General features: G+C 43.2%; 1 protein-coding gene across 1 annotated transcript; it reads left to right on the top strand.

Moving 5' to 3' along the window:
• Positions 1–4,694: 4,694 nt before the first annotated feature.
• Positions 4,695–18,038, top strand: LOC101693435 (glutathione S-transferase A2). Its single transcript, XM_004771867.3, has 7 exons — positions 4,695–4,836; positions 11,367–11,471; positions 12,324–12,375; positions 13,075–13,207; positions 15,035–15,176; positions 16,665–16,796; positions 17,659–18,038. The coding sequence occupies exons 2-7, from the start codon at positions 11,385–11,387 to the stop codon at positions 17,782–17,784; spliced, it is 672 nt and encodes a 223-aa protein (XP_004771924.1). The 5' UTR covers positions 4,695–4,836; positions 11,367–11,384; the 3' UTR covers positions 17,785–18,038.
• The last annotated feature ends 1,103 nt before the right edge of the window (positions 18,039–19,141 follow it).

Raw genomic sequence — 19,141 nt, 5'->3', positions numbered from 1 at the left:
ACCTGGGTGGTTCAGTTGTTAAGCACCCGACTATGGCTCAGGTCATGATCTCAGGGTCCTGGGATCAAGCTCCACATCTAGCTCTCTCTTCAGTGGGGAGTTTGCTTGTCCCTCTCCCTCTCTCTTACCTCTCCCCTACTTGTTCTCTCGCTCTCTCTCCCTCAAAATACAAATGAATAAAAAAAAATCTTTAAAAAAAACCTAGAATCTCCCTCAAATAACTTTTATGGAGATGAAATGAAGATAAAAGTGAGAAAATGCCCTTTATGTGGGAGACACTAAACATATGTTAGTTCCTTTACATATACTCTAAAGGTAAGACACTAACATCCTCTTTTTTCTAAATTATAAAATCAAATTTGCCCAGCAGTGGGAAAATACAGAATTTCAACTGGGGGAAAAAAAAAAAAGATTGAGTATCCTTTTCTGTGGAGAGAATTTAGAAGGTTTTGGCAAAAGTCAGGGGAAGACAAAAGACAAAAGTCCCGTTAATGCTTTTGAGCAAGTACAGCATGACAGCCAATGAGTGGAGACTGACTGCTCCCTTGTCCCACTCCCTGTGAGTGAGGTCCTTGGATCTCAGTGTCCCTCACAGGCTTCCAGGGTGAGCACGTGTGTGGGATTAAGGCAGCCCTAGTTACTCCTCAGCTTGAGAAGAAATGGCAACCTGAGCCTGGTTTGGTGCAATTCCATGGTGATGGCCACTGATGGGAGAGAATCTGGGCAATGAAGCCCTTTGTGGGGCTCCTCCAACCCCACTCTGAAGAAGGCAGATACTTCACTCTTCTGTTTGAATGCATATCATAAAGTACAGTTTGCTTCTCTGGTTTCATTTGTTCAGCGGTTATCCATCCATCCATCCATCCATTCATCTTTAGGGAAATCAGGAGATGGCATCATGGTGGGGAAGCCCTTCACTATGTCTACGGATGAGGCAGAATGGAGACCATTGGGTGGCTCCCAGCTACAGCTGGAGTAGAGGTAGGTTCTAAGTGAGGTCATCTTAAGTTGGATATAAAAGTGACTGCTTCAGGGCGCCTGGGTGGCTCAGTGGGTTAAAGCCTCTGCCTTTGGCTCAGGTCATGATCTCAGGGTCCTGGGATCGAGCCCCACATCGGGCTCTCTGCTCAGCGGGGAGCCTGCTTCCCCCTCTCTCTCTGTCTGCCTCTCTGCCTACTTGTGATCTCTGTCTGTCAAATAAATGAATAAAATCTTAAAAAAAAAAAAGTGACTGCTTCAAAGTACTTTTCTCTCATAAACTAAGAGACTTCCATCCTAGATGGCAAGTAAATAGTTTTAACCTTCAACAAAAATATCAGCATATTAAGAAGAAAATGGACTGATTTGATGGAATAAAAATTTAAGTCATCTTGCCCATGAAAGAGCACATAAGCAAAATTTAAAGGAAACCAAAGACACAGCAACTCATCAAATGTGTGGATCTCATGTGGATTTGTATTTCAACGAACTATAAATACATCTGACACATACAAATGTCAGAAACTTGGTATTTGCTTACATATTAGATGGTGTTAAAGAATTATTGTTGATTTCTAGGTATAATTTTAGGTGTCTCATTGTGGTTATTTTCAACACAGTTCTTATGCTTGCAACATATTCATAGCAGTAAGGATAAACTGGAGAGCAGGGAAAGGGACCCCTACATATATAGAAATGTCTCTCAAAACCTTCCTTAATTGCCATGAACACCATGAGATTTGCTACCGGCCCCAAGTTTGGCTGCCCATCATCTGAAAGACCAATACTCAGGAAACAGGTTTTGAATGGAGGGGGGATATGAGCTGTCATCAGAAGGCTAGCCACCTGGCCAGCCACCAACTCAGAGGTTTTTAAAGGGCTTTTTAAAGGAGGGTCGAGCAGTTAATCAGTAAAGGGAGTGAGGAGGCCTGCAACATTCCTTGATTGCATGCAGCCTCCCTGATACAAGTGTTATCTCTGTGCTCAGGGTTGTGCTCAAGGGTCTGGTTGCGAGAGGGTCGGGTTCCTGTTTTGTGCGGTGCAACAGTAACTGTTCTTTCTGCAAATGAGGGCAACGTTTACAGATACACAAAGGAAGGTTACTAAAATCATTTGTGTATCCTAAAAAAGAGAAGAGCATTTGGCTAAAAAAAAAAAAATTGCTAGGTTGATCAGAAAGCTGAGGCTGCTTCAAACAGACTTACTGGCCTCTCTGCATCCCGGGAAAGCTCTGGTCGCTGCCTCCTCAAGGCCAGTGGTCTGTCTGCTAAGGATCCAGGGACTTACGTCAGCAAGTCAGGAGCGTTAGCTGAACGCAGGTTAGCCCTTCAGACTAACCGGAATGATTGTTACGCACTTCCTTCGGAACTTTTTGGAATGGCACCTGGTTGGCAGCCTTGTTGAAGTCTCTTCCAACATCTTCTCAAAGTCTCCATGATTTTATAAATGAATTGACACAAAATTATAAGGGACTGCTTATGTACCTGGTTGGGTCCTTGAGCGGGTACCCATGGATACATACTGGATGGATTCATGACATGGCGGCTAGAAAGTGAGAGTGATTGCTTGGAAAACCAAGGCTCCTGGGGACCTAAATGCCATTCTGCTAAAATGTTACCAGGTGATTCTAGTTTCATTTTTTTTTTCCCCTGGCATCTCAAATATGTTTTCCATCTGAGATGGGTACAACCCCGAAAGCATTTTATTCTGCTCCTTATCTTTTTTCAAGAGACAGAACTCTGATGTTCCAGCAAGTTCCAATGGTGGACATCAGTGAAATGAAGTCGGTGCAGACCAGAGCCGTTTTCAACTACTTGGTCTCTAGATATGATCTCTGTGGGAGAGACCTAAACGAGAGAGCCCTGTGTGGTACATTTTCTGTGCTTTCATCAACAATTAACAGGAGCAATCTAGTTCCTTCCCTGAATGAGCAGGTCTGTACTCACAGGTTTCATGGCCAATAGCAGTGTAGGTCTTGGTGTTATTATAGAGGTCCAGCACAGCCGAGGCATATGAGGGTGAGAAATAGTAAACATGGAGTGGATTCAAGTGAGTATGATTATATAAGGGGGTACAATCTACGGATATAGTACACTGACAGAGTTTCCCAAAATGGATGAACTACGAAGCCAGGAGGATAGTGGAAACCTGACTCCAGGGACTCAGGCCTTGAGGAGCTGGGTACACCCAATAGCTAGAGCCAAACGCAAAACTCTGAGTGTCTAGAGAAGAAGGCTCGGGAAAGGACGAGGAAAGCTAGGGCCTGACTGGCATTCCTTAGGCATTGACCTTCACTTCTTGTGAGCTAACAGTAATGCAGCACCCTGACTCTCAAGGCATTTTATAAAAACTGACGGTGAGGAAGAATTGTACCAGTTGTACCCAAATCTTGGTTTTCCAACAAGACTTCCACTAACCAGGACCTGATCTAGAATTCTCTCTTTAGCAGACCTCCATGGTCATAGTCAACAGCTTGGGCTGTTGAAGGCTCTGAGAGCCACACAGGAAGTTGGAATAGATCTTGCAGAGCACCATGCAGGGGCTTTGATCCAAGAGCAGCACAATGACATCAGTGGGTCAGGAGAGACTCTGGCAACATGGTAGGGAGACATGAGGCCCGTAGCCCTTCAGGAGAATATGGTAGTGTTTCAGAGATGGATGAATGAGATGTATCTGGACAGAGATGGGGGCAGTGGGTGGAGAGGAACAGACAGATGGAGGGATGTCAAGGAAAAATTCGTTGACATACTTGAAGACATGGTTCTCAGACTTGAGAGGAAAGTCGTGCAAACTAAGGAAATAAGGTTCCATCGCTCTACATAGTATGTGTGTTATGTTTTTCTTGAGAGATAAAAGGAGAATATTTCAGGATCAAAGTACCTGAAATTGGACTAAATAAAAACCATGGGCCAAAAAAAAAAAAAAAAAAAAAAAGATTGCAGGAGATACGGGGGTCCATCCATAGAATGAAAGGGTTAACACAGACACAGCCATCTTTATAAGGCATTAGATCATTCTGTCAATCACTGAACCAATGTTAAGTCATTGCTTGTGTGTTGACCCTATTCAAGGAGGAAAGAATTCATAGAAATCAAGAAATACTCTCTCTCCTGACCCTTGTGGTGCTGAGTTTGGGGCACATGCACATGATGAAGACCTGAACAGTCTTCCCATTTGAGCACAGCTCTACTTTGAAATCACAGAGCCCTATGATAAGATAAATGAAAATGGTCTATTACCATATAGCATTTGAAGTTTTATTATTTTCTTTGCCTGATAATTATCCATAGTTCCTTATGTGTACATAGTCTGAAAGGGTGTTTGTCAAAGTTTCCTGAAGTTGGAGGTGCCATGGGGTTTTCTCTTCATGTTATCATTTGCATATTATTGGAAGACTTTAATACATTTCATGAACTTCTCCAACATTTTATTTGGAAAAGTTACATACGTCAGAATAGTTGAAAGAGATGTACAGTGGACATGTGTTTTAAGTATAGCATTTTTACAGTAATGGTTTTTCATCTGTTTGGTCCTGGCAACCAGTTCATGGAAACCTCACAGTCAGTTTCTTCCAAAACTGGCAGAGAGAGTCCGATCAGTCTGAAATTGTTTGTTTAATCTTTTAATTGCCAACCTTGAAAAGGAACATATTAACCAGTTGTTTCATAAGAGGATGACTTGTCATTCCCTTCTAATCTAACATGGGAGCCAAGACCCTGAGCATTGTGGGAGTGACTTCTCCCTCACTGAACTCAACCCTCATCCGAGAGGAGGCGTTACCTACTGTCAAAGAGCTTATAAACGCATGAAGGGTTGGCATGGAGCTGCTGCACCTCCTGGGAGAGACACTTCAGTAAGGTAAGTACTGCTTTCCTACATCTTCAGATGTTGCCTCACACCCTCATCTCTAGATTACCAGAAAACCACTTTAAAATGTGTCTTTAGCACAAAGAAAAGTCTGTTTTATACTCAACATTGTGCCTTCTTGGTGTGTTTAGGGGATAGTTCAAGAGTTGTTTACTCAATGGTTGTTGGATACATCTTTACAAAAATGTAAAAATGAATTCAGAGATTTGAAAACTAGAGCATGAGAATTTCGATAGAAAGATATTCCTGACATAAGGGCAAAAAAGAATGAAACCATTTTGGCAATCAGAGAATATGACCAATGCAAGAGAGACTAGAGGTGTTTGTGGCAGCCTTACTTTCTCTGTAAGAATAGCCGCCCCCACCCCCACCCCCCCACCCCCGCCGCTTATGTGTGGTTTTGCTTACTGTGCTTATCAGTTACCCATGGTAACTAACCACAGCCTGAAAATATTAAGTGCAAAATTCCAGAAAGAAAAACATTCATAAATTACAAATGCCCATCAGTTTTATTATAGCATATCATTATACTTTTTCTATTTTATTACTAGTCATTGTTATTAACCTCCTATCGTGCCTAATTTAGGAATTAAACCTCATCAGAGGTATGTATAGGCAAAAACGTAGTATATGTAGGGTTTGGTACTTTCCTGGTTTCAGGCAACCCCTGGGGGTCTTGGGACATAGCCATGCAGATAAGGAGAACTACTGTAGTCAACACAGAACAGTTGTGAATTATGATACTGCAATGTTATCTAGCCTGTGAAAATTACGATTTGTCATAATAGAAAAAAAATTAGTCTGAATGTCAGCAGCACTAGATTCCAAGTCTCGGCTCTGACTAGCTAGCTGGTGAGGCCCATTGTCTCTTTAGGGTTCAACCAACTCATGGCAACCTAGAGCTGGAGTAAGGTTTCCCAACCTTGGTACTATTGACACTTTAGGCTGGCTTGTTTGCTGCTGTGGGGAGCTGTCCTGCTAATCGTCCTTTAATTGTTGTTTAGTTAAAAAAATGTGTATTATAGACATGTACATTTAGTTTCTTTTAAAGAATGTACTCGACAATAGTCTTAACATACATATTTCCTCGACTTTGGAAACTTTGCACCTTTAAAATATATACAGTGATAGTTCATTTATAAGTTTTATAAGAAATGGTCACTTCATGAATACTGTTGACACAGTTTAGATTCTCATAGTGTCTTTGCATTTCACTCAGTACTTGTAGAAAGAGCACAGTGCAGGAGTGAGGTTCCAACCTAGTGGAGTGACGGACAGCCCGAGGAGAAGAATAAGTCCCAGTGGATAACAGGAGCATGCCTGTATTTTCCCAAATGGCCATGAGCTCTACCCTGGAAAGACTGCATAGATACAGCAGCTAACCACAGTCAGCCGTAAGATATCTCCAACTAAATATCCAACCACTGTGTCTGCTAGGATAACATGGTTGATGAAAACTAGGCAGATAAAATGCAGAATGACTAGTAGTAGATAAAAAGCATTCAGAGGCACATCAAGCATGGCCTCATGCCACATCAGAAACATCTCTGTTCTCTACCCAATTGATGCTGTAACACCCTCCCTTCTGGTTTTGACAATAAGCCATGCTTCCAGACATTGCCAGATGGCCTTCAGGGTGCAGGCGAGCCAAATCACCCCCATTGAAGAATCACTGGCTTACGGGACCTCTCAAACTCCCAAATGCAAGAAGTCCTGATAGGAAGGCTAGGTGGTCAGCAGAGCGTATCTTTCATTTCTAAAAGGCACAGAAATTCACCTAGCTAGAATGCATGAGCCACTGGAGTCAGACCAGAAGGGTCCACGAAGTCGTGCTGGGAGTGTTAATATCCATGGGGGAGGACGGGTTTTGTACAGGCAGGGATGAGAGGTTCAGTGACGTCACTGTGACAATCCAGAAATCCCCGACAGAAGATGCTGAAATGCCAAGGAGGAAAAACACTCTGTGAGGTGCTAATGAGAGCAAGGTTGACAAGGAGGTGGCGTGATCCCAATATGAAGGGAGGCAGAGGAGTGGGGGTGGAAGAGGCACGGGTTTGAGGATATTATGCTGCCCCGGGGGGGTATGATCCTGCCTGGACAGAACGCACAGCATGCTCAGCTTACAGCCTGGCAGCCTTGGCCTTGCTGTGACTTGCTTGGCCATGATTTGGGGGTAGGAACCGATGACACTGGAGTCACCACTGGGTGCTCTGTGAGCTGCCTGTCTACAAAACTTTCCCGGCAGGAACCAGGTCAGGCTCCTACCTTATTGCTGTGCAACAAGGGAGTGTGCCCGATGATGATGCTAGTCAAGCAGTTGGAAGGAGACTTTTTGAGAGCGGGGAGTACAGGACACATCAGCCAGAACCAAAATGTAGGAGAAGGTTCAGTTAAATGTCAGTTACCAGGTAAGGAACAGGATGTCAGAGAGAAGAGATCGTTTTCAGCAAGTGTCGACAGTGAGACTCTGCTCTTGTGCAGTGACCAGCAGTTACACTCACGGAGCTGGGACCCGCACAGGGGAGCCCAGAGACTGGAAAAACTCCAGAGTGCCTGGATCAGGCAGCCAGTGGCAGGGGTGATGGGCCAGAGGTGAGAGACACTGCTGGGTACATGCGGCTGGTGGGCTGAACCAGAAATCTGCTGACGTCTTGAGGCTATGAAAGGCTGTGTTTAATGATGCGCCAGACCTCTCTGAATCTTCGTTAGAGGTCCTACAATACAGGTTAGCACACAGTCCATACCTCCGGTCTCTCCACACAAGCCAGATAAATGATTGTATGACTCTGAAACAACGTCTGGAAATACGTAACATCTGATTCCTACTGGAGCTCCATGGGTCAAGAGCTAGGTAGATGCACACATGGTGGTGGGTAAATAGGCAGAGATGAGAGATGGACAGATAGATGAAGAAAGATGTGTGCTATCCAATGAGCCCAGAGACCCACCTCTGTCCAGGAACAGGGAGCAGGAGGGAACTTGCATTTTCTGATCCCTATTATGAGTTTTAGGTACTTGATCTCACTTAACAGCTTTTTAGGTACATGATCTCACTCAACAGCCTTCAAGAGTAAATGTAACCATCTCTAGAAGAGAAAATGATGGGTGGGGATTTAACAACTGAGTTTATGTACCAGAAGACAGGAGCTGGCATTTGTCTCCAAGGTCCCTTCTCTTTCTCTGATCCTCACATTGTGATTAGGACCACATCCAGAGACATAACTCTTTTCATATACTACTGGAATTATCGTAGGATATTCTCCACTAGAGGAATATAAGCCTACTTAAAAAAAAAGATTTTATTTATTAATTTGACAGAGATCACAAGTAGACAGAGAGACAGGCAGAGAAAGCGAGCGAGAGAGAGAAGCCTGACGCAAGGCTTGATCCCAGAACCCTGGGATCATGACCTGAGCTGAAGGCAGAGGCTTTAACCCACTGAGCCACCCAGAGGCCCTTCAGCCTACTTTTTTATTAAGGTAAAATATACTTATGTAGTGCTCCTTGTACTCCTGGTTCTTCAGGGTGTCAAAGTAAAGCAAGGTGTGTTTTATCAATATTCTTTGCAAGCCCCTATAAATCTGCTAACAAAAAAGGAGCTTGCGAATTCCATGTTTCCCCCTCTGCCTCCTTCACCGGGTAGTTGGATAATGGGCTCTGAATGGGAACAAATCAACAAGGATCTCCAGGAGAAGCATGGAAACTGTCAAAGTGTTCCATGGTTTTAGAAGCCCAGGACCTGAAGTCAGATGAGTTCCGACTAAGCCAATGCTCGTACAGCCTATGAGTTGAAGAAAGCTGCTTTGTCTCTTTGTACTTCAATTTGCTCATCTTTAAAATAGGATGTTTGAAGCTGTTTCCCAGGGTTGTCCTGGGCGGGGGGTGGCCACACTCGCCAGATACCGAGGGCCCATCAGGAACATCCGTGTGTGTCTCTATGGCCAATCATCGAGTCTCTCCAGATCTCCTTTTCTGCTGATCAGGCAAAGTTCTGTGACAACCTTTGCCCCACTTTTGATCAGGCCTCTGGAGACCTCCCATTCAAGAGGGGAACCAAATTGCTTATCTGGGGAGCCTTCTGATAAAATATTATATAAGGTAAACATTGTTTCCTTTTGTATCCTGACCCTCAGTCAGTGGGTAAGGTGGTGTGAGGCCTTTTATCACAACTCTGTGACCAGTGGTTCAAAACACACTCGGTACAAGCCTCATTCTCCTTTGCATCCCGCTGAGTCATAGCACCCCCATTCTTCATGATAAGAAAGTACAATAAACAAATCTCCAATTACAAGACAGATGACTTGGTAAGTATGTTTCCAAACAGTTCTTTACTTACTTTTTTTTTTTTTTAAGAGATTTTGTTTATTTATTTGAGGAATTGGGGGCAGAGGGCAGAGAGGGAGGGAGAAGCAGATTTCCCATGTTGGAGGACCCTGGGATCACGACCTGAGCAGAAGACAGACGCTTAATTGACTGAGCCACCCAGGCACCTCAACAGTTCTTTGCTTCCTAAAGGTTGGAATTACTGAGTGCTACATGAAAAATATGGATATTGAAAGCACTCTGATACCTAAAATTCAAGTCACACACACTTTTTCTGAGATGTATCCATTTGAGGTAGTTTTTTGGAGTAGTATTGTGGGGGCCTGGAGCTGATGGCCAAGAAGGAATTCTTCAGAACTTTTCGGGGCAAAAAAGGTGGTTTTATTAAAGAACAGGGGCAGGACCCATGGATAAGTATGCTGCCCAGGATTGAGTGGAGCAACTGATTATATACTTTGGGTAAGTAAAGATAAGGGAAGTTCCAAAAGGATCCTCCTGTGCTAAAGAAGACACTTGCTATTGTAAAGCTAAGGTGGTTTTCCCCTGTAGTAAAGCCATTATCCTTAAGCCAGCTGGGAGTTTCCTGGAAGAATGTTACATTCTGACCATCTCAAGTATTTGTCAGTGGGCTGCAGGTTATAAGGACATTTAATATTATCTACATTTCCTTCTGCCTTTGTTTCCTACCTCACATTGGGTAAAGAGAAGTATCTTTTTGTCCCAAACTCCGCATCAAAATTTTACAAGAGAATCTTAATATTTTGTAAACAGAGCCTAGGATTTGCACAGAATATGCACCTGTTCCTTTTTAAGACCTGGCTTTAGGACTCCTGATTTTAATGAGTCCTGTGTGTTTCCATTCACATCCATGATAGAACATCCATTGTTTGAGCCACTGGGTTTCATTGGTTCCCTGCTATGTTCACTTCTCATAGGCTGAGATGGACCAAGGACTTTCAAACTTCACTGATGAGGCAGAACCAAAGTATCCCTTACCATTATACAGATCAAAAGAGTGTGCACTCATGTACGTGCTCATACCCACAATAAACACATATTTGAAGCTAAAATGTTTCTGTTTCTACATAAAATACACTCAGATATTTTCTATTTTCTACTTCACCATAGAAATTGGTGGACTTCACAATCCACTAAAGGTTGTATATTTTAAACACCAATATAGAAAATAAAATCTTTGGTTTTGAATGGAAGTGGGTTTGAATCCCAATGCTACCACCTATTTGGGGCAGGTTACTCTAGAAACCTCAGTATCATCAACTTTAAAAAGACAGTAATAGCAGAGCCACCTCAGGCAATTTTTGGAGAATGAAATAAAGACAAATAGCTAAGAATACCCCTTGTATGACAGGCACTTAAGAAATGTGAGTTCTGTTCCATTTACTGTAAGATTAATGCAGTAACATCCCTTTTTCCAGATTATGAAGTGCCACCAAGTAAAGTTAGAATGTAGAATTCCAAACAAAGGAAGGGAATTAGCTTCCTGTGTCTATGAAAAGAACTAAGGTCTTTTGAGCTAGAGTTGAGCCTCAGCCCTTTAAACAAAAGCAGGATAAGAGCCACGAGTGGAGGACTGACTCTGCCTCTCCTTCCCCTTCTTGTTAGGGAAGTCCTCTGGTTTCAGTGTCCCTCAGAGGCTCCCAGCTCTGTCCTCTCTTTTCAGTCCTAGGTGTGGATTTTCATGTCCATCACTAACCAGGGAATAACTATAGACTCTTTTCACCTTTGAGCCTTGTTCTCATTAACTGATATGGGCATGATAACAACCAGTTTCATGGGGCTGTTATGAAAATTAAAGATATAATGTATCCAAAGGCACTAGCCTTGGGTCATGATCATTAGGAGATTTTCAATAAATACCAATTCTCTAATCCTTTCCCCTTTTTCCAATGCCCATACTTATATCCTTATGGTACACTCTCCCTATTAGCCTGCTAAGACAATCCAATTTTACCCAGTGGAGGTATGAGCATCGTTTGGAACAATTTCCCAGGGTTGGCTACTGATAGATGAGAACTTGGGCCATGAAAAACATTCTAAGGACTCTTCCAACTCGAAGGCAGATACTCCTTCCACATTGTTGGTGCTGTTCGGCCATACACCAGAAAGTACATTTTTGCTTCTGTGGTATTGTCCATTTGCTAATCCGTTCATTTGTTTGTTCTTTCATTCATGTTTAGAGAACTTTGGAGTCCACCATGGCAGGGAAGCCCAAACTTCATTACTTCAATGGACGAGGCCGAATGGAGTCCATCCGGTGGCTCTTGGCCGCAGCAGGAGTAGAGGTTAGATCTGAGTCTTGTCATCTTAAGTTGGATCTACAATTGACTCTATCAAAGTACTTTTCTTGCATAAGTTAAGAGAATTTTCTTACTAAATGACCTGTGAAGATATATATATATAAAAAAAGTAGAAATAGGCTAGCAGTTTTGCATTAAAAAATTTGTCAGCTAAGTCTCCGACTCTTGATATCAGCTCAGGTCACGATCTCAGGGTTGTGAGACTGAGTCCCACACTGGGCTCTGCACTGGGCATGGAGCCTGCTTAGGATTCTCTCTTCCTCTGCTTCAGCTGCTTCCCCACCCCCATGCTCCTGCTCTCTCTCTAAAAAAAAAAAAAAGAAAGAAAAAATTGTCAACCATTAAGAGTTGAACAGATTTGGGGCACCTAGGTGGCTCAGTCAGTTAAGGGTCTGCCTTTGGCTCAGGTCATGATCTCAGGTCCTGGAATGGAGCCCTGCATGGGGCTCCCTGCTCAGCGGGAAGTCTGCTTCTCCCTCTCCCTCTGCCCCTCCCCTTGCTCATGCTTTCTCTCTCTCTCAAATAAATAAATGTAATCTTTAAAAAAAAATAGAGATATGAACAGATTTGACCTAATATATTATTAAAATTTCTTCTCATAAAGGATATAAACAATTAAAATAACCTAAGGAAACTAAACACAGTGTGTAGGCCTTATTTGGATTTGCATTTAAGTGAACTACAAAATACCGTTTATGACTTGTGTGCAACAACTAGAAGCATGAGCCTTGATCTTAGATGATTTTAAGGAAGAATTGTTGCTATTATAGTATAATAACAACATATAATATATGCTATATATTATAGATGTGCTAATTCACTGTTTCTGCTTTCCAGTTTGAAGAGAAATTTATTGAAACTCCAGAAGACTGGGATAAGTTAAGGAGTGGTAAGACCAAGTATCTAATTCTTGGGATGAGGGTATCAGGTAGAAGTCATAAGCTGAGTGTGTTGGGAGTTGTGGATGGTGGAAGGGAAGAAAAGTGGCCCCCATGTAAAAGGTGGGGCTCCTTGGGCCAGTCTTTCATCTCACTCAGGGCTAGGAAGGGCTTGAACTCTGAGCATTTGCTAAATGAATCATGCCCCTTGCCCTGCGAATGGCCTCTCTCTGCTCTCTCCAGCTTTTCTGCCTCCCAAGTGAGTTGGGTCAGTTCAGTATTCCACACAATGTGCCCATCCAAGGACCCTTGAACACATGCAGTAGAGTGAAAAAGTAGAAATAGGCTAGCAGTTGCTTTGAGTTCTTTTCTCTGGTGGGGTTGACAAGGTCCTACCAGCAATATTATATTCTCAGAGAATGAGAGGGCATTGCATTGACAGTAGGAAAAGGGAGATGAAGAACAAGGTCCAACACTACAAGCATCAGTGGACTCAGGAAAGCCGGGCACACACTGACCAGTGGGAGAGTTGAAAGAACACCTAAAACATTCTACATAGAAATCTCTTTTAGAATTGGCCTTAATGGCATGAGTTCTAAGAGAGTTCTCATTTGAAAGATAGGCGGTGGCATCCCTGTTGTAGCTTCTCTCAAAATTTCACTCAGTTTCACTCAGTTTTCACTCTGCTTCTTCTTTTCTTCTTTCAAAAGATGGACATCTGATGTTCCAGCAAGTGCCAATGGTGGAAATGGATGGAATGAAGATGGTGCAGACCAGGGCCATTCTCAACTACATTGCCACCAAATACAACCTCTATGGGAAAGACATAAAGGAGAAAGCCCTGTACGTATTTTTTCTGTTCTTTCATGAACAATTAATGTGAAAATTTGGGTTCTTTCTTGGGTAAGCAGGACCGTGTTGGGGAGATTATGGCCAGGAGGAGCACAGGACTTGGTGGTATAGATTGAGGTCTGACGCCACCGAGATCTGTGAGAATAAGGGATCCTACTTGCAGTGGATTCACCAAGTAGGGTTACAGAAAAGGAAGCAGTCCATAGATAGAGAACATATGGGGACAGAGTTTCCCTAATCTGATGAACTATGAGACCAGAAAGATGGTGGACTCATCACCAGGTATCAGGCCTTTTGGAGCTGGATACCAGCCAACAAGTAGAGACAAAGGACAAGGTGTCTGAGTATCTAGCAGATAAGGCAGGGAACAGAAGGATCCTAAAGGTTCATAAATTACAAGAATGCTGAGCAAGAATTTCACTTACCAGCTACTTGATAAGCATGAATGGAGCCTAGTCCTTAAGCTACTAGAGTTACCTTGAGCAGCCAGATTTTAGCCAATACAACCATATCTGTGGGTTCTCTTCTCTGTTGTGATGGGACCACATGATTGAGATTTAAAACCCAGAATGCTCTGTTACCAGTTACTCAAAAAGTTAAACATAGATTGACCATATGCCAGCAACTCCATTGATAGGTATAAAAAGAAGATAATTGAAAATCCATCTACCCTGGAACTTGTGCACAAATGTTTGCAGCAGTGTTGTTCTTACTGTTCAAACAGTGAAACGTTGCAAATGTGCATCAGCTGACTAGTGGTTGGAAGATTGGCCTATCCATCAATGGAATATTATTTGGCCATGAAAAGGAACGAAGTATTGATGCATGGTACTTACTACATGGATGAACCTTATAAACATCATGTTACATACATCAGACACAAAGGCACCTATGGTATGACTCTATTTGTATGAAATATCCACAACACTCAAATCCATAGAAACAAAGTAGTTTAGTGGTTGCCAGGGGCTAGAGGAGGGAAGAAATTGGAATGGCTACCAAAGCATATAGCATTTCTTTTGGGAATATGAAAATACTCTGTAATTAGAGTGGTGATAGTACAGAATTGTGTATCTTCACTATAAAAATCACAAACTTGTACACTTGAGAAGTGTATACATTACGGTATGTGAATTAAGCATTAATAAAGATTTAATTTTAAGAAAAAACTCTTAATAGGAAGCCCAGTTGGGAACAATAAAACCAAATCTCCTAGAATATGTACTGGTTGGAATGTCCAAAGAATTTCACCTTTTTAGGGGCTGAGTTGAGAAATGCAAACAAGGTCAGAGTTGGGCAACTGTATGTGGACAGGGTTATGGGAATTAATTGGAAAACCTGCTGCTATTGGGCACATAAATGGGCTTGGGTAGGGTACTAGGATGAGACAGGAAAGGGATGTGACTGAGGCGTCTGTGCCAGGGACCTTATTAAGAGATCACTTAAGTGGCATGTCTTAGGCGCAAGAGTCACATTACCTTTGTGCCCAGAACAAATCACAGCAGATATGGCAAGCCCCAGGTATGGTCCCAGTGGGTCTGTGCGAGATTGCACCAGTTTCTCTGGGCTCTGGACAAGTCACCAAAGCTCTCTGTCCCCCTCTTTGGTCATGTATATAATGAAAATTTTAGCCATGTATCTACGTCAGTGGTTTGTTCTAGAATGAGATGTTCAAATCAAGTAAAAATCCGAGCTGAATGGGTGGGGTATGAAAATGCATCCAGTGGGAACTGAACTCCTGATGCCTACTCTTGTGTGTTTTTCAACTATAAAATCAAGACAGAAGACGTTTGACAACTTGGTCACTTTGTCTTTCAGGATAGATATGTACACAGAAGGTATAGCCGATTTGAATGAAATGATCATTGTTTTGCCTCTATGCCCACCTGATCAAAAGGAGGCCAAGATTGCCCTGATCAAAGAGAGAACAACAGATCGTTATCTCCCCGTGTTTGAAAAAGTAAGTGGACTGTTGAGCACTTTGGGGCACTGGACTTAGAGGACAAGGAAAGCTAGGACCTGACTGGCATTCCTTAGGCATTGACCTTTGCTTCCAGAGAGCAAATAGTAATGCAGCACCCTGACTCTCAAGGCATTTTATAAAAACCGATGGTGAGGAAGAATTGTGCTAGTTGTACCCAAATTTCAGTTTTCCAGCAAGACTTCTACTAACCAGGACCTGATCTAGAATTCTCTCTTTAGCAGACCTCCATGGTCATAGTCAGAGCTCGGGCTGTCGAGGGCTCTGAGAGCCACACTGTACATTAAAATAGGTCTTGCAGAGCACCATGCAGGGGCTTTGATCCAAGAGCAACACAATGACAGCAGTGGGTCAGGAGAGACTCTGGCAACATGGTAGGGAGACATGAGGCCAGTAGCCCTTCAGGAGAATATGGTAGTGTTTCAGAGAGATGAATGAGATGTATCTGGACAGAGATGGGGGCAGTGGGCGGAGAGGAACAGACAGATGGAGGGATGTCAAGGAAAAATTCGTTGACATACTTGAAGACATGGTTCTCAGACTTGAGAGGAAAGTCGTGCAAACTAAGGAAATAAGGTTCCATCGCTCTACATAGTATGTGTGTTATGTTTTTCTTGGGAGATAAAAGGAGAATATTTCAGGATCAAAGTACCTGAAATTGGACTAAATAAAAACCATAGGCCAAAAAAAAAAAAAAAAAACCAGATTGCAGGAGATACGGGGGTCCATCCATAGAATGAAAGGGTTAACACAGACACAGCCATCTTTATAAGGCATTAGATCATTCTGTCAATCACTGAACCAATGTTAAGTCATTGCTTTTGTGTTGGCCCTATTCAAGGAGGAAAGAATTCATAGAAATCAAGAAATACTCTCTCTCCTGACCCTTGTGGTGCTGAGTTTGGGGCACATGCACATGATGAAGACCTGAACAGTCTTCCCATTTGAGCACAGCTCTACTTTGAAATCACAGAGCCCTATGATAAGATAAATGAAAATGGTCTATTACCATATAGCATTTGAAGTTTTATTATTTTCTTTGCCTGATAATTATCCATAGTTCCTTATGTGTACATAGTCTGAAAGGGTATTTGTCAAAATTTCCTGAAGTTGGAGGTGCCATGGGATTTTCTCTTCATGTTATCATTTGCATATTATTGGAAGACTTTAATACATTTCATGAATTTCCCCAACATTTTATTCAGAAAAGTTGCATATATTGGAATAGTTGAAAGAGACATACAGTGGACACATGTTTTACGGAGGCATTAGCCAGGGCTTCAGCTGAAGGAAAGAACAGCCCAGACCCAGTGTCCCACTGATTCAGGGGCAATATGGAGGGTCTGAAGCCCCCACCCCATCAGTGAGGCAGGAGAGGTGGGGAGGTAGGGTTGGAGAGCAGGGAGGAGCAGAGGGGCCCAACCTGACTGAGCCTGAGCTCATGGTGTGATTTTTTAAATCCTCCAGGTGTTAAAGAGCCATGGACAAGACTACCTTGTTGGCAACAGGCTGAGCAAGGCTGACATTCACCTGGTTGAACTTCTCTACTATGTGGAAGAGATTGACCCCAGCCTTCTAGCCAACTTCCCTCTATTGAAGGTGATCTCTCTCACAGCTTTCAGGAGGGAAGGCTCACACCTCCCACCTCAGGATCTGACATTCGGACGCAAGCCCCATAACTGCCTCTTCTCAATTCCACTATGCCCTCCAGAGTTAGCTCCTAGGAGCTGATTGAAGCACAGAATCTTGTCAAGCCAAGGCCATTTGAGGTGGATGCTTCCCCAAGAGTAGATTGTCTTCACCAGGAGAAGGACCCAGAGCTCAGCATCTATCTTCCCATCCCCATTCCATTATGGTTTCTGTCCTTGTTTTCTCTGGGGTTTCCCTTATCCATGTGTATCCTCTTTCCTTTGTGTGTCTGCCGGAGGAGCTCTTCTTCCTTCTGCTTCCTTCCTTCCACTCCTGCTCCTAATGGCAGACATCATGTTTCTCTGGGCAGAGTCTCCCTCTCTCCCTGTGCCTCTCTCAGTGGGCTGACTGGTTCTGAACGATCTTGTGGTTTACCTTTCTATATTTCCTGTCTTCCATTCTGGGGCAGTTTTCCTATATATTTTATTGTCTGTCAGGAGACTTTATGTGTGTCGTTCCCTGACAGATACATTCCTCTTCTGGCTGTTGCACTAGAGTGATGTATCCACAGGATTTATGCGTAAGGAGGGAGACAGGGAAGCCTTGAAACTGAAACGAGTCTGAAAGAAAGATGCCTTTGGGGCAAATGTCATTGAGCTGTCTTTTCTTCCTCTCACCTTCATGTCTCTCTGGGTGTGGTTCCCAGCCTCACACTGGTACTGATGGAGGAGACTCAGCTGGTCCTTGCAGGAGGGTCTCTGTTCCCTGCCTTGTGCTAATGATGGGGTTGGGCTTTGGCTCCATTCTGAAGCTGTGCCCTTGTGCACTGCAGGCCCTGAAAACCAGAGTCAGCAACCTCCCCACGGTGAAGAAGTTTCTGCAGCCTGGCAGCCAGAGGAAACCTCCCATCAATGAGAAGAGTTTAGAACAAGCCAAGAAGATTTTCAGGATGAAATGAAGCAGGAATGGATGCCCAGCCCACGCAAGACACACCTGCTGAGGTTTTCTAGCCATGAAGTGCGTTACCTCCATGTAATTCCTGGCTATTGTGAGGTTAGGTTACCGATTGCAAAAGCTTAGTGGTAATTTCATTAGAAATTATGCAGATTTAGTTGCAAAACAATTTGTTTTGATCAAATATCAAATCATGATCACCTCCTAGGATGTGTCTCTTGGCCATAAGCATAAATAAAGGGAGAAAAATTTCATGGATTCTTTCTTTGATCTATTAAAAAAAAATAGTCATTTTGTCTATCATGTACCTGTCAAAAAGAGTGAGGTAGAAATTTTCATAGGACATTTTTCTACACAAAAATAGTCTCTTTCTTTTGTATTTTGCTATATTTCTGATGTGCAACCTAAAAGGTTTCTTTCTTTCTCATCTTAACTTGACTATAACTGCAAAGACCCTATTTCCAGGTAAAGTCACATTCACAGGTACCCAAGGTTAAGACTTCAACCTATCCTTTCTGGGGTACACAATTTACTCTGTAACTTCACACTAGGGCATGAGAGCAAACTGAGCATAAACCTAATCAGGACATCTTGGCTTGAATCTGTGAATCTTCATGGTCTGTCATGAGGGGGCAGTTTGGATTTTGTTCCAAGGAAAATAGGGTGTCACTGAAGTGCAGCCATATAGCCCGCTTTCCCAGCCTGATGTACATATAATAAAATCACATCTTTTAAGTATACATCTTTTTTTTTTAAAGGGTTTTACTTTGACAGAGATCACAAGTGTGCAGAGAGGTAGGCAGAGAGAGAGAGAAGCAGACTCCCCACCGAGCAGAGAGCCCAATGCGGGGCTCAATCCCAGAACCCTGGGATCATGACCCGAGCTGAAGACAGAGGCTTTAACCCACTGAGCCACCCAGGCACCCCTTACTTAAATATTCATCTTAAGTCTTTCAAACATCCATCTTGGAAGAGCAAGAACATTCTTCCCCCCCAGCAGTCTCTTTTGCAACAGTAAATCCAACAACCGAGGTGCTTACTCCATTCAAAGTGTCAAATAGACTTGACACTGAGCAAAAGTCCCAGAAGCCTCCTGCTGCCGTATCTGTTCTTTGCTGCCCCTTTTGCCACATGGAGTTCCTGTGTCCCATAGACTGCCCGATCTGAGATGGTTTGGTTGAAACCCTGATTACCATTCGTCCACCCAAGAGAGGGCAGCAGCCTCCTCTTGCTCTGTAGCTCAGAGAGAAGGAAGTGGAGGCCTCCCTGCTGTCACTCAGGCCTGGGACCCCAAACTGTACATGAAGAGATACAGTCCTCTCCCCCCTGCATGTTGCTCTGCAGGAGAGACTAGGATGATG

This window comes from Mustela putorius, unplaced genomic scaffold, assembly GCF_011764305.1.
Source record: "Mustela putorius furo isolate JIRA1106 unplaced genomic scaffold, ASM1176430v1.1 tig00003983_pilon_pilon_pilon, whole genome shotgun sequence".
Classification (NCBI taxonomy): domain Eukaryota; kingdom Metazoa; phylum Chordata; class Mammalia; order Carnivora; family Mustelidae; genus Mustela; species Mustela putorius.
The sequence above is the reverse complement of the archived record's forward strand: the minus strand, read 5'-3'. Positions and strand labels throughout refer to the sequence as shown.

Bases quoted from the DNA above. Each gene is read 5' to 3' on its own strand.
- LOC101693435 (XM_004771867.3), top strand. From the start codon at position 11,385: ATGGCAGGGAAGCCCAAACTTCATTACTTCAATGGACGAGGCCGAATG. The intron at 11,472-12,323 runs GTTAGATCTGAG...TCTGCTTTCCAG, and splicing joins TGGCCGCAGCAGGAGTAGAG to TTTGAAGAGAAATTTATTGA. The intron at 16,797-17,658 runs GTGATCTCTCTC...TGTGCACTGCAG, and splicing joins CCAACTTCCCTCTATTGAAG to GCCCTGAAAACCAGAGTCAG.